At 36.2% G+C, this 13,867-nt stretch overlaps 1 protein-coding gene across 1 annotated transcript; it reads right to left on the reverse strand.

Moving 5' to 3' along the window:
- Positions 1-2,216: 2,216 nt before the first annotated feature.
- LOC144443790 (coiled-coil domain-containing protein 112-like) lies at positions 2,217-12,032 on the reverse strand. The gene is made up of 13 exons (XM_078133336.1): positions 12,009-12,032; positions 10,204-10,307; positions 9,767-9,888; positions 9,277-9,366; positions 9,009-9,084; positions 8,288-8,480; positions 7,994-8,080; positions 7,433-7,582; positions 5,055-5,195; positions 4,524-4,619; positions 3,580-3,825; positions 3,093-3,214; positions 2,217-2,291 (listed from the first exon to the last, which is right to left on the reverse strand). Exons 1-13 carry the CDS (start codon positions 12,027-12,029, stop codon positions 2,261-2,263), a joined length of 1,479 nt encoding a protein of 492 aa, XP_077989462.1. The 5' UTR covers positions 12,030-12,032; the 3' UTR covers positions 2,217-2,260.
- Between the last annotated feature and the right edge of the window lie 1,835 nt (positions 12,033-13,867).

Here is a 13,867-nt window from a genome sequence, read left to right on the forward strand (position 1 = left end):
TGCCAAAAATCCCCGTATGTGTGACCTACGCAGGTCAACTCTAAGCTGTCCGCTCTGGAACATGTATTAAACAGTGTCAACACTTGACTTGATTGAGCCATAGACCCTCCACCAAGGAGGGTCTATGATTGAGCATGTTGAGTGTATTTGTTCTATCACAAATCCATAGATAATTAAGAACTGTGGAGGATACTTAGTTTATTGTTCTGCGTTCCAAGAATCAATAGGACAGTACAATATTGTTACTTTGGAACTAAATAAATAACGTTTTGATCCATCTACAATGCCTATGGACCCACAGGGAGCCCAGGAACCGTGTTACAAATACAAGCAGAGTTACAAGCAAGCAAGCAAACAAACAAACAAACAAACAAACAAACAAACAAAATAATAAATAAACAAAGATATTCATGGGAGTATACTAAATATGTTTTTATAGTATCCATACAAACAAGTATGTCATGAATATATGTTTGTTTGTTTGCTTGTGTGTTTGTATGGATGAGTAACGTATCTAGTTGTATACCAGAATATCTGTTTGTTTGTTTGTATTGATGAGTATAAAAAACATATCTCGTATAACCCCATGAATATCTGTTTGCTTGTCATTTGTTTGTTTGCTTGTAACACGGTACCTGGGCTCCCAGTGAAAAACTGTGTAAAAAGTGTGTTATTGTATTTACTGATTTTAACATTTTTGTAATTTTTTAAGTTACAAACAATAAGGACTTGGTATATGTGGTTGCATTATTTTTTTTCAAGTAGGAAAACACAGTAGAGTTGTTATATGTTTGACAATAGGAAACTTGCAAACCCGTCATGTTGAATGTTGCATCATGGGAAATGTGATAATAAATACTAATCAATTAGCATTGTAAACAATAATGTTGCATTGTTTTTTTACCACAAATAATCAATTCATAGTCACCCTGACCATTGTGTGAGGTTTATTTTATCAGTAGCTCCAGATTAGGTATCACAATAACCACAGATAATCCCATGGTCCTTTGCATCTGCTCAGTCTGGATTGCAAGTTCCCTATTATATGGCCAATTTAAGGGTGCATTCATTAGTTATGATGGGGGGGGGTCGGAGAAATTTAGGGGTCACACTCTAAATTTGACATGGGGGGGGGGTGATTATGCAGTTATGTAGATAAATTCAGCAGACCATAATCCCACTACAAGATCTCTGAGCAGACCCATGATTAACATTGTTTCAGCTGTAGATGGCGCTATTCAGGGCTTACCTCAGGAACACAACCACCAAACTTCATCACGGGTAACTTAGTGAGGACTGTGAGAGTCTAGATATATATGTCACAATCATTCCACTAGCCAATAATTTTGTAACTTGAATTTATTCTCCATCCACACAAGATATATCATAGACCATATGAAGACAGCGAAAATTACAACAAATTCAACTTGTCCTCAGTGATTTTTAATGAAGTGGGTTTTCATTTTTCATTTCATAGTTTGCCGTGGGTAGCAATTAAGATGTATACCAAAGTTGACATTTTCATTGAGTTTTAATTAAATTCACTGTTCCATGTAGGCAGCAATGAAATGTACTCTACATTTTGCATAATAACTGAGTTTAATTTCAATTTTTAGTGTGGTAGCAACTAAATGTACACCAAAGTTGACATATTCACTGGGTTTTAAGTTTCATAGTTCAACAAGTGTAGCAATGAATGAAATGTACCCTACATTTTGCATATTCATTGAGTTTTAATTTTGCTGTTCAATGTTGGAAACAGTGAAATGTATTCTATATGTATGTTTAGTTAGATAGATAGATAGTTAGATTCACTGATACTAACATGTAATCTCAGTTTAATCATTAATCTCCCTAGAGCAGCATGAGTGTCATTTACATTGTGGATGTTATATGTGAATACAAAAAAAAAAGTCTTCAAACAGAAACAAAATATTACTAGCTAGTTTAGTTAGGTCTATCAATTAATTCTCATTCATAGTCAATTGTCCCTGTCCTGTGCTCAGCTGTGGAAGTACAACTTGAAATGAAAGAAAGTTAAAAAGAGTCTATCAATTCACAAAGTTATTATCCTTTTTGGCAGTTTTACCAGACATGTGTCTGGCTACATTAGTGTAAATTTGTAGTCTTTGAATGTAAGTCTTGAGGGCTTTGTCTTTGGTAGTAGTAGTAGTAGTAGTAGTAGTAGTAGTAGTATAACCAGTCTTTACACTGTAATTACATCCATATTCATCTCATACTGTAATCTGTAGATCTCTCCTCATAGCCCTGATCTCCATGATGGCACAGCTCTGAAAAAGTTATGAAATATCATAATTAAATATATAGTATAACAGCAGACATAAATTGAAGCGATCTTCACAATATACCAGGCGTTGTTTTCTTGACAACAGTAGATGGCTTTATTATAATGAATATTACAATTGTAATGCAAATGTGACAGTAAACATTTCTGGGGAGAATATTCAATGGTTCAGTACAGCTTAATAAGCACTTTGTGATTTGTGAGCCAGTTGTTGGCCTAATTATAGTCAGGCTAGTCTGGTGTAAACTTCAGGTTGGTGCAGGCATCAACACATGCTAGTAGAGTATTAGTACCAGCTTGGAGTGAGCACTTTAGCTAGTTTTTTAATGACCCTTAGTGATGGGGGGGGGGGGGGGGGGGGGTCTTTCCTGCCACACACTACCCCAATGCTTGCCTGGTTGGAAAGTAATTTATGAACTGTGCTATCCACTTATCTTCAGAAATTTTATGTAGTTTATCACAAGAGTTTGTAATGTGCCAATATTGTTCAAAGGGGAATCGTTGTTCACAATTTGTGTGATTATTTCTAAAGAAAAAAAGGTAGGGCAATGCATTCACTAGCAATGCATGCAATGAGATGATGGAATGTGTAGGCAAGACATTTTCAGACAAGTAAGTATGGCTATTTGGGTTGTTTAAGTGTTTGCGTGACTGGAAAATAATACACGAAAAATGTATGCATACACTTTCCTTGATAGGTGAATCTCAGGATACATTTTCTTTGGAATCAGAATAATTAAATTTTGCAAAAATCCCCTTATAACTTACAGATTTTGTACTTCCCTACCTGTGAGGTATATGTAGAACAGGGCCAGAACTTCCATCATGATTAGTTTCCTTTTGTCTTTCTTTCCAACCTTCTGTCAATTTATACAGTCTGGAAGGATCTCTGGGAACTTGCACTACAACCTGTTAAAAAAAGATTGAAACAACACATCAGTTTGATTACCTTGGACACAGTTAAAAACTTTTTAAGGTGTGGAAGTCATCAAAGGTGATAACAACATTTGGCATCTGAAGGACACTGGGCCAACTTGTTTCTGCCCTGAAATTGGTAGCCCAATAGGACTACCAAAAAAAAAAAGTTAATTTCAAGCCTTGACATTATTTCTAGTGTTCTTGTAAAAAAAAATCCATCACTGTATTAGAGTGAACAAGGTTGTGTGAAATTCTTAGAATTTTCTTTTTACAAAAAATACAGCACTGTCTCAAGTCCAGATAAACATGGTTCACCAAAGAAATGCCTCAAGTGGAAACCAAAACACCATGCCTACCTGGCCTTTAAGTCTCTCTAATTTCTTCTGCTTCTGTCTCTCAGCATCTTCTTTAGCCTTTTCTTTGGCTTGTTTTTCTTCAAGACGTCTCATGTCTCTTTCTTGGAATCTAGCTATTTCTGCTGTAGCTTGGTGTTTCTTTTCATCTCGTTCCATTTCTCTAAATATTGCATCTTCTAATTTCTGTTGTTCTTCCTCTTCTTTCCTCTGTCTAGCATACTGTCTTACTTGGGATTTTAGGGCCATCTGTTATTGGTATATAGTTACACAAGTTAGCATCATGAAATTGAACAGCAAAATATTTTAATTTCACTTCAAATATACTTTTGATAGAATTATTCTTTCATTCATACTCACCTTTTTTATTGCTATACCAGTGTCCAGTGATTAATTGTAATTCAATTATTTCAAATACTAGTGTACTTTTTGTTGATTTCTTTTTGTTTAATAAAAGTGGTTGTTATGGTTGATTTTAAAGGTTTTTGTTTTCATTGAAAAAGCAGTGTTATCAATTTAGTATGGATGTTATCATCACTGGTGGAAACATCTTCATCAAATTTCAGACCAACCATCCAGTAGTTTTTGAATGTAAGTCATCACACACACACACACACACACACACACACACACACACACACACACACACACACACACACACACACACACACACACACACACAGAGTCAGACACAAACACGGACACACAGAGACAGACACAGAGACACAGAGACACACACACACACACACACACACACACACACACACACACACACACACACACACACACACTGAAAGATACCATAAATAAATCTAACTTTTACAATTTTACTTGTATGACTCATGCCTATTATAGATGTACAGATGTATGCCAAGGACAATGACAGTGGATGTGAAATACATGGCTATAACATGTCAACCACTCTTCAACATCAGATTTCAATTTACCTGTCGTTTTCTCTCTTTTTCTTTGTCTTTTGCTCTTTTCAACTCTTCTTGTATCTTTCTTTCTTCTTCTTTGACCCTTTCAAGTTCTTTTTGAACCTGGATATTCATAAAGAATGTGGTAATATAAGGTACAAAGGTTTGACAACATAGTAATCAAGGAATTTTATTACAGGGAGGCCCAAAAAACTGCATGGTGGCTTTACCCGTAACCATTCCCTTTCATCAGCAAGACGGCAACAATTCTGACACAAAGGATGTGGTGTTAGGTTTGTAGACATGACAAATTTCAGCTCTACAAAAACAAAGAAACTGCTTCATTTCTTACCTTTGATTGTAGAAAGCATTTGCATGAGTATTTGTGGTGTTTCTGTTGCTTTTCCCCTTGCTATGCTTGTGTCAGTATGGCCACAGAAAACGTCAAAACCATTCATGCAAATACTTACACACATGGGGTTTTGTCATAGTACTGTTTCTCGTTTAAAGATAGTATTTAAATGTATGTATACATATGACTCTGACGTGGAGACTAACCTTCCAGGCATTCAATTTCTCCACTCTTTCTTGTCGTTCCTTCTCTGTCTTCTCAGCTTTCATTTTCTCTTTCTCAATATCTTCACTGACCATGGCTACTTCATCTTCCTCTGCTTTGTAGACCAATTCTTCTTTTTCACTCTGTTATGAGAACAGAACAACAATAAATAACAATCATCAATGTGAGTGGGAGACAAATTTGGATAAATTAAGGTTGTACTAACCTGTTCATGGTCTTTGTGGGACTTCTTACATTGATAATTATGATTTGAAAATGTGTGCCCAATATTCCAACTACAACAAGGATGTTCTTATTCAAATACAATCATTATGTAAATGTACATGCATCAAGCATGTGAAGTGTGCATGTGGTAATTTACAGTGTTTGGTAATGACTTTTGGGGTGTGGCTTACTGAATCAGTTCTAATCATAATTAGTAACATTTCCATGTGCTCAACACAAGTATGGTACGCGAGATAAAGGGAGTATGACTAACACCGCAAACATACTAGCGTCATAGGGTTGCCTAACGTCATTACTAATCACACCCAAAATGTGTTATATATTTGAGTTATATTTAGGCCAAATGAACAAAATATTGATATACATGTAATATAATTATACTGGCATGAACATAATCTATGAAAAATCAGGAAAAAACGGCGTCAATTTTTAAAAGTGCACAGTTTACGCATTTTAGCACCACAGAGTTAATGATGTAGACACACGTTAACTTGACAGACAACCAGGATTTAATCCTGTACTTTCTCTTCAAACTCATACAACTTGGTTTGCACATGGTGTAATGTATCATTTTGCATGTATATGTATGTTGCTCACTGTCTGTTAATTTTGTTCTGCATAGTCATTTCAAAAGTCATTGCGGAAGATAAAATACCGCCAATGGCGTTGTAGCACAACTGTAGTTTTTAAAAATGTTTATCCATATGCTAGTCTATGCTAACAATAGGTGTTTATTTGCTGAATAACTATCCAGATGCCTATCCAACCATGTTGCTATCTTTACGATAAATGCTATCATTTGGCTGTTGCTATGGGCGTGGTCATGTTGTTAGATATATTTGCATACATTTGTGTATGTTTTTGTTCACTTGTGTATGAATTCCTGATATTGTCTTTGCAATATACGTGATCATTTGGCTGTTGCTATGGGCGTGGTCTTGTTGCTAGGAAAATTTAAATACATTTTTTGAATGTTTATTCAATTGTCTATTAAACCCTGTTGTTATCTTTGTGAAATACACCACCGTTTGGCTGTTGCTATGGGCGTGGTCATGGTTACTAGGGTATTTGCATACATTTTTTGAATGTTTATTCATCTGTCTTTCTATTCCTGTTGTTATCTTTGCAATATACGTGATTATTTGGCTGTTGTTATGGGCGTGGTCTTGTTGCTATGCAAATTTACATACATTTTTTGGATGTTTATTCAATTATCTATTAAACCCTATTGTTATCTTTGTGAAATACACCACCGTTTGGCTGTTGCTATGGGCGTGGTCATGGTTGCTAGGGTATTTGCATACATTTTTTGAATGTTTACTCACTTGCTTACCAGATGATGTTGTTATTTGACCAAAATATACTGTCATTTGGTTGTTGCTAAAGGGTGTGGTCATGGTTGCTAGGGCCAATTTTGTCAAAATGTTTTTAAGAAAATCTGCAGAATAACAGTTTCAGAAACATCTTGCCAAGTTTCAGACTAATTGACCAAGTACTTTTTGAGATATAAGTTTTTGACCAAAAATGAACATTTTTACACCTAATTTGCATATCACTCATGGAATCATGGTATGCTTAATATTTCTTCGTCCATACATCCCTAGATACATTCCCATTAAATTTCAGCCCAATCTGCTCAGTAGTTTTAGAATTATAGATTTTTAACCAAAAAGACACATTTTTAGCCCTAATTTGCATATCACTGATGGAATCATCCCGTCATGAACAAATCTTACTTTACACCACCTTAAGAATGTTCCCACCAAATTTCGCACCAATCTGCCCAGTAGTTTCTGAGTTTAAGTTTTTTGACCAAAAATCACATTTTTTGACCCAAATCACACACCTGTGATGCGATCATTTTGATTTGAACAATTTCCCAACTAGACACCCAAAGTAATGGACCCACCAAATATCGTGGCAATCGGTTCAGCGGTTTTTGACTTTAAGTTGTTTACACACACACACACACACACACATCCACACACACAGACAGACAGACGCCGGGCGATCCCTATAGCACTACTGAACAAGTTCAGTTGTGCTAATAAAAATCATTATTATAGTGTGGCCTAATTGACTAATCTCTACCTAATACTCTGGTAGAAATAACAACAGTGAAAATACCACTAACCTCCTTCTGCATTCTCCATTTCTGTATTGCTACTTTTTTCTTCTCTAACAATGCCAAGTATTCTTGATACCAATTCTCATGGTCTTTGACATCGTCCAGAGTTCTACCAGGTAAATTAGTGTGTGCTACACTCATAAAGGATGACTTTCCCTGTAAGTAAAACATAAAAGTTTCCACTACATTAACCTTGCTTACAGTTGTCCACACACACCTACTAACTCCTCCCTCATGTAGGAGTGGTGGGTCAAAGTATGTGTAAACAAAAACACCTCCTGAAACTATCCTTACTTCAGCTACCAACAAGTGTTCTCTTGAAACCCCTATGAAAATGTCCCAACTTAGGACAACTATACGCCGCCAAAACTATCTTGTAGCCATCCTGACTTAGGTCACCAAGGTCTCCTGAAACCACCCAGACTTAGGGGGGCCCTCTGGAACCCTATATCTATAAAATGAGCAGCTGTGTATATTACTAATCAGTTATCCAAGTTTTTGGGTGAAAATTGTCTGGATGCAAATATATCACTATTCATGGTCCACATACCAACTTTTAAGACTCACCTTGTGCCTGTTTCTAAACTTCAGAAATGTCTGGTGATCGTACTCATCCCATCCACCCTTGTGACCTCCAGTCTGCTGTAAGAATCTCTGGAAAACAAAAAGTTTTACATCTTGTAAAGAAAGTAAGAAATTTGGAAGGACAGGACTACGGTAATAGGAGGGAGATGCCTAGACATTAACTATATTCAAAAGAATAACTCAAATTTCTGATCACCTGAAAGAGTACACATACATACCAAAAACCATGAACATATGTGTATGAGATGACACTAAATATTGCCAGTAACTTCTTACCTCAAATGCAGCAACTTCAGGTGGCATGTCTGTCAGTATGCTTCTTGCTGATGACAACGGTTTGGATCTGCTTGTACTGGGTGCCTTGCTGTCGACAGCAATTGATGGTATTTTTGACCAAGCTTCAAACCGTTTCTCTAAAGCAGTCACTTCTTGTGATACAGTCAGTTCTTCTCTGATCAGGTGTTCATATCTAAGACAGTGAATGTAAAGACATCAACTATTTTAGAAAGTTACAGAGCTGTATTTTTTGGCAAATTACAGGTACTCCAATTTTATTTCACCAATATAATGTTTTCCTACTAAAACAAAAATGTTCATTCATTGATAAACATTTGTATGTTGGTTGAGAGTTCTACCTGTGAATCCTTCATGATTGTTTTTACATCTATTAATACTTATTACACCTGTCTGTGATTGGTATATGATGGTTACATCTGTTGACACTTAGTCTGTGATTTGTCAGTATTGCACACATCCGTGAACACTTTGTGTGTGATTGGTCAATAATGATGTCATAGTTATGAATAAATTGGTCTGCGATTAGTTCAAAATGAAGCACTGTTAAATATAAAATTGGCTATAACATGTTGACAAGTATCACACATCACAGGGTGATGACTGTATAGTCTGAGTCTATGATTTTAATATGATGGAAATCTGTATTTTCATCATACCATAAATTTGAATAGAAATAAGACTATACAGAATAAGCACTTACATTTCCTTTTGTCTTTCTTTGAAAGCATTGACTGTTGCTTCAATATCCTCCATAGTTTCTTTCAGTTTCTCAACAACTGCAATTAAAGAAAACAATGTGACATACTTTGAACGTAAACATGTTACCCTCAGATTTTACTTTAAAAAATTTAAAAACAACACATTTCACCTTATTAGTCAAGCAGCAGCGTCACCACTTGGAATGCTTCAAAATACCACATTAGAATAAAGGGCATGAATATGTTCACAGCAATTCAAGTTATACTCACACTCAGGGGTTGGTTTAATGTCTTTCAGCTCTCGTTGAAACTTTCTAACATTTCCTCTCAATTTGTTGATTTGTTGTTTTAGCTTCACCTCTGATAAGATACATAGAAAAAAATAACATGTACATGTATACAGTTCATGAAATTTCACGAGTTGTTAAATTTATGTGTAAACTGTATAACTTCAATGAGATCAATATAATTTTTGATTGTTCACAATTTTGGCACAAATACCATTATTTCAGTGCCACAGTTAGTTTGCCCCTTCTCTTCTGAAACAACAGCACACATTGCTGCTTGAGTTAACACCAGGTAGTGTGGTGGGGTCAACAGTGAATAACAGATATCTGATTACAATGTGACGTTATATCAACAACAAAAATGACTGGATAACCCCCAGCATAAAAAGAATACATGATTATACAAGTGCTTATCTTAGTCTGTTTCATTTCACTAGAATATTTTCACTTCTTGTATTCCAGGTGTTACTTACTTTCTGCCTTTCTTTCAGTGTTATATTTGATTTCTAGCTCTTCAAGTCCACAGAAGTCCTTTCTGAAATCACTTCTTTTATTATACAACTGGGTACTCTTCTCTCTGTCCATACTTGTAATTCTTCATAAAAGAAAGTAAATACAGCTAAATTAGATTTTCAATGTTTCATTCTATGTCAACACTCTGTCACACTACAATTTTCCATTTCAACATTTTTTCTTACTTTCTAAATCCCTTTTTATGAGGCGACTCATAGGAACACAAGCCATGTCTTTCTCTCTTTACATGTAGGTATGTATGTGTCTTTCTTGATATATACAGTCCTGTTTTTGTCCATCGATATCTGCATTTGGACCTCTTCCTGATACGTATGTGTGTAAATCTCGTCCGTAAATAACCACTACATGTACTTGTCATTTGGTATCAGCAACTTACTTTTGTTCTAGTTGTTCTATATCTTTGAGTAACTGCATCTTCTTCGCTTTCTCTGTCTTTGATTTCCATGCCCACGTCTTGTCACCTTTACCTTCATTAGACTCCTATCAAGAAAAGAATGCACTGAGTCAGTGGTATATCCATGTATGTCACTATTGGCCGAGACAAGGAGTTTAGGCTCCCCTATCTTGGTTGTCAAAAACATTATTCCCCCAAACATCTCTCAGATACAAGTTTGAAAATTGATTGTACAGTTCAATTTGGGAAAGTTCAATTTTCAAAAATTGAACTTTTGATCAGTTTTGCTAAATGTAAGAACAATGTTCTTTGAAGATCGTTGCAAAAAAAAATCATTGAAAAATGAAGATGTCAGGATTTGTTGACTTTTCACTGCAGTTTGTTTTCACCACTATTGCACTGGCCATGTGCATATGTATAGGGAATACAAGAGAACTCAGCCTGTTATATACTCCTGAGCACAAATGCATATGAACCAAGTTCTCCTACTGGCCACAGACTTCCTTGTCAGTGTACTGGCCAAGTTTTCCAGTACATATGCTGGCTGAGCTCGCAACTGGTTTAGTGCTCTTGACACTATGTGAAGCAAACAAGAACATGAAGCCACTCCATGGCTAGAGAGCAGGTCAAAATGCAAAGTGTATCTGTCTACCACTTTTCATTATGTCTGCCCAAGAATGAAGATAGAAGAAAATAAGATATTGAAATCACTGAATCAGCTATAACAGACAAGTGATCACTAGCTGCAATAATAGTTACCATTTGTTGTGATTTTGAGCACGTTTTCTTCTGTTTTGTGTTTTTTTGCTCCATTCTGTGCATTCACTCTAAAGTCTCCGTAGCAGCAGCCATGCAGTCGAGCATGTACCAGTGTCATGTGTATGCACAGTAATGCTGACACTTGTGAAACTGTCGCTATGGAGACTTTTTTGAGTGGTAGTGCATGAGAAATGACATAATAGGTTTCCATTTGGTGTTTTAAGTTAAAATGGAAGCATTTGAATAATTATGTGTGAGTTATTTCTAGGGAAATGTTCAGTGACAAGAAATATCGTAGCCAGGGATATCATGGGTGGTGGCACTAGTCCGGTAGGTGTTGTAGTGAAGAACGGCTAGTGCCACTGCAGTGCCAGTAGTCTATCCAGTGAGGGCCAGCTACTGACACCAGAGTTGTACTTGACTCGACCAAAACTGAAACGTTATTTTTTCACAAAAATGTTTTTAAAATATACTTTTAACTTTATTTTCAGCATAAAATTATTATACTGTAGTTGCCATCAAGTGAATCACTACTGAGTATTTTTTATAATGGGGGGGGGGGGGGCTAAATTGTTGAATTAGCCTTGCTTGCATACTGGGTAAGTTTGGACTTGATTCTGATCTTTTCCCTTCTGAACAGTACTTCGATAAATCATGTTATGTGAAATAGACAAATCACCGACAGGAAATATTCTTCGATGAATCGAGATTATGTTAGGCATTGAGCATTTGTCTGTGATTGTAACATGCTGGTATCCTGGTAAACCCCTGCCAGCAAACAGTACCGTTCACGTCACCAACATGACTGGACCTGTCCGCCCCGGCCCGACCCATCTCAATGTCTGTAGATCAGGTTCTCCTTTGCCGATTTGCCTTTGGCGACCATGTACGGTTGTGTTGATACTTAATAAAAGTTAGATTTTGCTCCTGTACGTGGACTATAGATTTGGAAACATAGGAACCGAGGGAATAGTCAAGAAACAGAGCTACGGGCATCTAACAACGGTCGTAAACAATGATAAATTTACCTTTGCTACGGCGGCAGCCATTTTGAATTCCCAGCGTTTGTTTGTGCATTCTCTACTACTAGTAATAGGAACGCTTTACAATAAAATGTGAGCACTCTGTAGTACATGTAACTCGGAAAAATAAAAAGAAAGTTCACGACATTTTTCTTCACAAAATTTGAAATTAATAACAAATTCAAAACATTTGAAGAGTATGACACAAACAATCTCCCAAGGGACTGGAGCCAGTCTAATTACATAATTATATAAAAGGTGACAAATTAAATAAAATAGCACCATTGGTAATGTGGCACAAATGTATAGTTCATTTTGTTTATATACACCATAATTTTACTGTTGGAATGGACAGTATCTTCATTGCTAGGTCCTTTTTTCTGAACGTTTATCCACTTGCCAAACCATTCCTGTTGTTACACCGTATTTTTGCACCATGTACACTGTTGCTATGAGTGTGGTCTTGCTATTAGCATGGATGTAAACACAAACAAATTTACGGGTAATGTAGCACAAATTCGACAGAACCATGGATGTATTAGTGATACATCCATGCTATTAGGCACATTTTCCATGCTTGTTTTGAATGTTTATTCATTTATATTTGCCTACGATTTATCTGTTGCAATATACACCTTCATTTGGCTGTTGCTATGGCCCGGTCATGGTCTTGTTGCTAGGCATATTTGCAAACAAAATTCCATTGTTTATATCTTTGCCTAACCATCCCTGTTGATACATTTGCAATATACATCACCATTTGGCAGTTTCAAAATAGTGTAGTCTTGCACATCATGTTGCTAGGTAGATACTTGAACAATATCCTACCTAGAAATTGAAAGCAACATCCCTACTAAATATCAAAATAATATTTCTAGTGGTTTTCGGTCTCCCACAACCTAGACAGACAGACAGACAGACAGACAGACAGACAGACAGACAGACAGACAGACAGACAGACAGACAGACAGACAGACAGACAGACAGACAGACAGACAGACAGACAGACAGACAGACAGACAGACAGACAGACAGACAGACAGACAGACAAATGGACGGACGGACGGACGAACTGACGGGCAGACGGACGGACGAACAAGACTGTTTAGCAGGTCTCATGTCTATATACCATGAATGAATAGTTTTTAGTTCAGTTGTGCTAAAAACCTGAGTAATCTCTCAGTTTTTCTTGGTGCCATTGACAAAAAGGTACAAGTCCCCCCCCCCCCCCATCAAAAATGTTTTAAGATTTCACGACATCAATGGGTGCAAATACCTATAAAAACTAATGATTTAATGACATCAATATCCAATAACCTTTCATTCTAGGCTGAGATTGGAAGCATTTTTAATGCCAAGAATGTTTGTTTTTCGATCCAAATCACACACCTGTGGGGCACTGTACACGATTTTACCCATAACTCTCTCTGATGTGTACTGTTGGACATCAGCTCCTTGAAGTCAGACAAATCTCACATGTGTACAGAATTTTATAAGAATATTTTTGCCATTTTCAAAATGTAGAATTGACACATGAGTTTCTGAATATATATTTCCATTGGTTCTGGTATCAATGATTTATTGTAGAAGGGATAGCAATTTTAGAAATTTGTCAACAGATTTTCTTGAAAAACATGCAAAATATTTTCCACAAAACTAAGGAAAATATATGCACCTGTTAATGTGTTTGCCAACGATATAGATTTATTTGAATAGATATGACAAAAGAAATTTACATACTAAAACTCATCATACACACTGTCTACCCAAGTTATTGATACTTTGACATTGAAAAGTGTTTTATTCACAGTACATGTTTCATTTACTTGTTAGCACATTTTATGCAAAATTTAGAACTTTATTTT

The sequence above is a fragment of the Glandiceps talaboti genome, chromosome 12 (assembly GCF_964340395.1).
Source record: "Glandiceps talaboti chromosome 12, keGlaTala1.1, whole genome shotgun sequence".
In the NCBI taxonomy this organism is placed as follows: Eukaryota; Metazoa; Hemichordata; class Enteropneusta; family Spengelidae; genus Glandiceps; species Glandiceps talaboti.

Bases quoted from the DNA above. Each gene is read 5' to 3' on its own strand.
- LOC144443790 (XM_078133336.1), bottom strand. From the start codon at position 12,029: ATGGCTGCCGCCGTAGCAAAG. The intron at 8,481-9,008 runs GTAAGTGCTTAT...TCACTGTCTTAG, and splicing joins AAAGAAAGACAAAAGGAAAT to ATATGAACACCTGATCAGAG. The intron at 4,620-5,054 runs GTTAGTCTCCAC...ATGAATATCCAG, and splicing joins AGAAATTGAATGCCTGGAAG to GTTCAAAAAGAACTTGAAAG.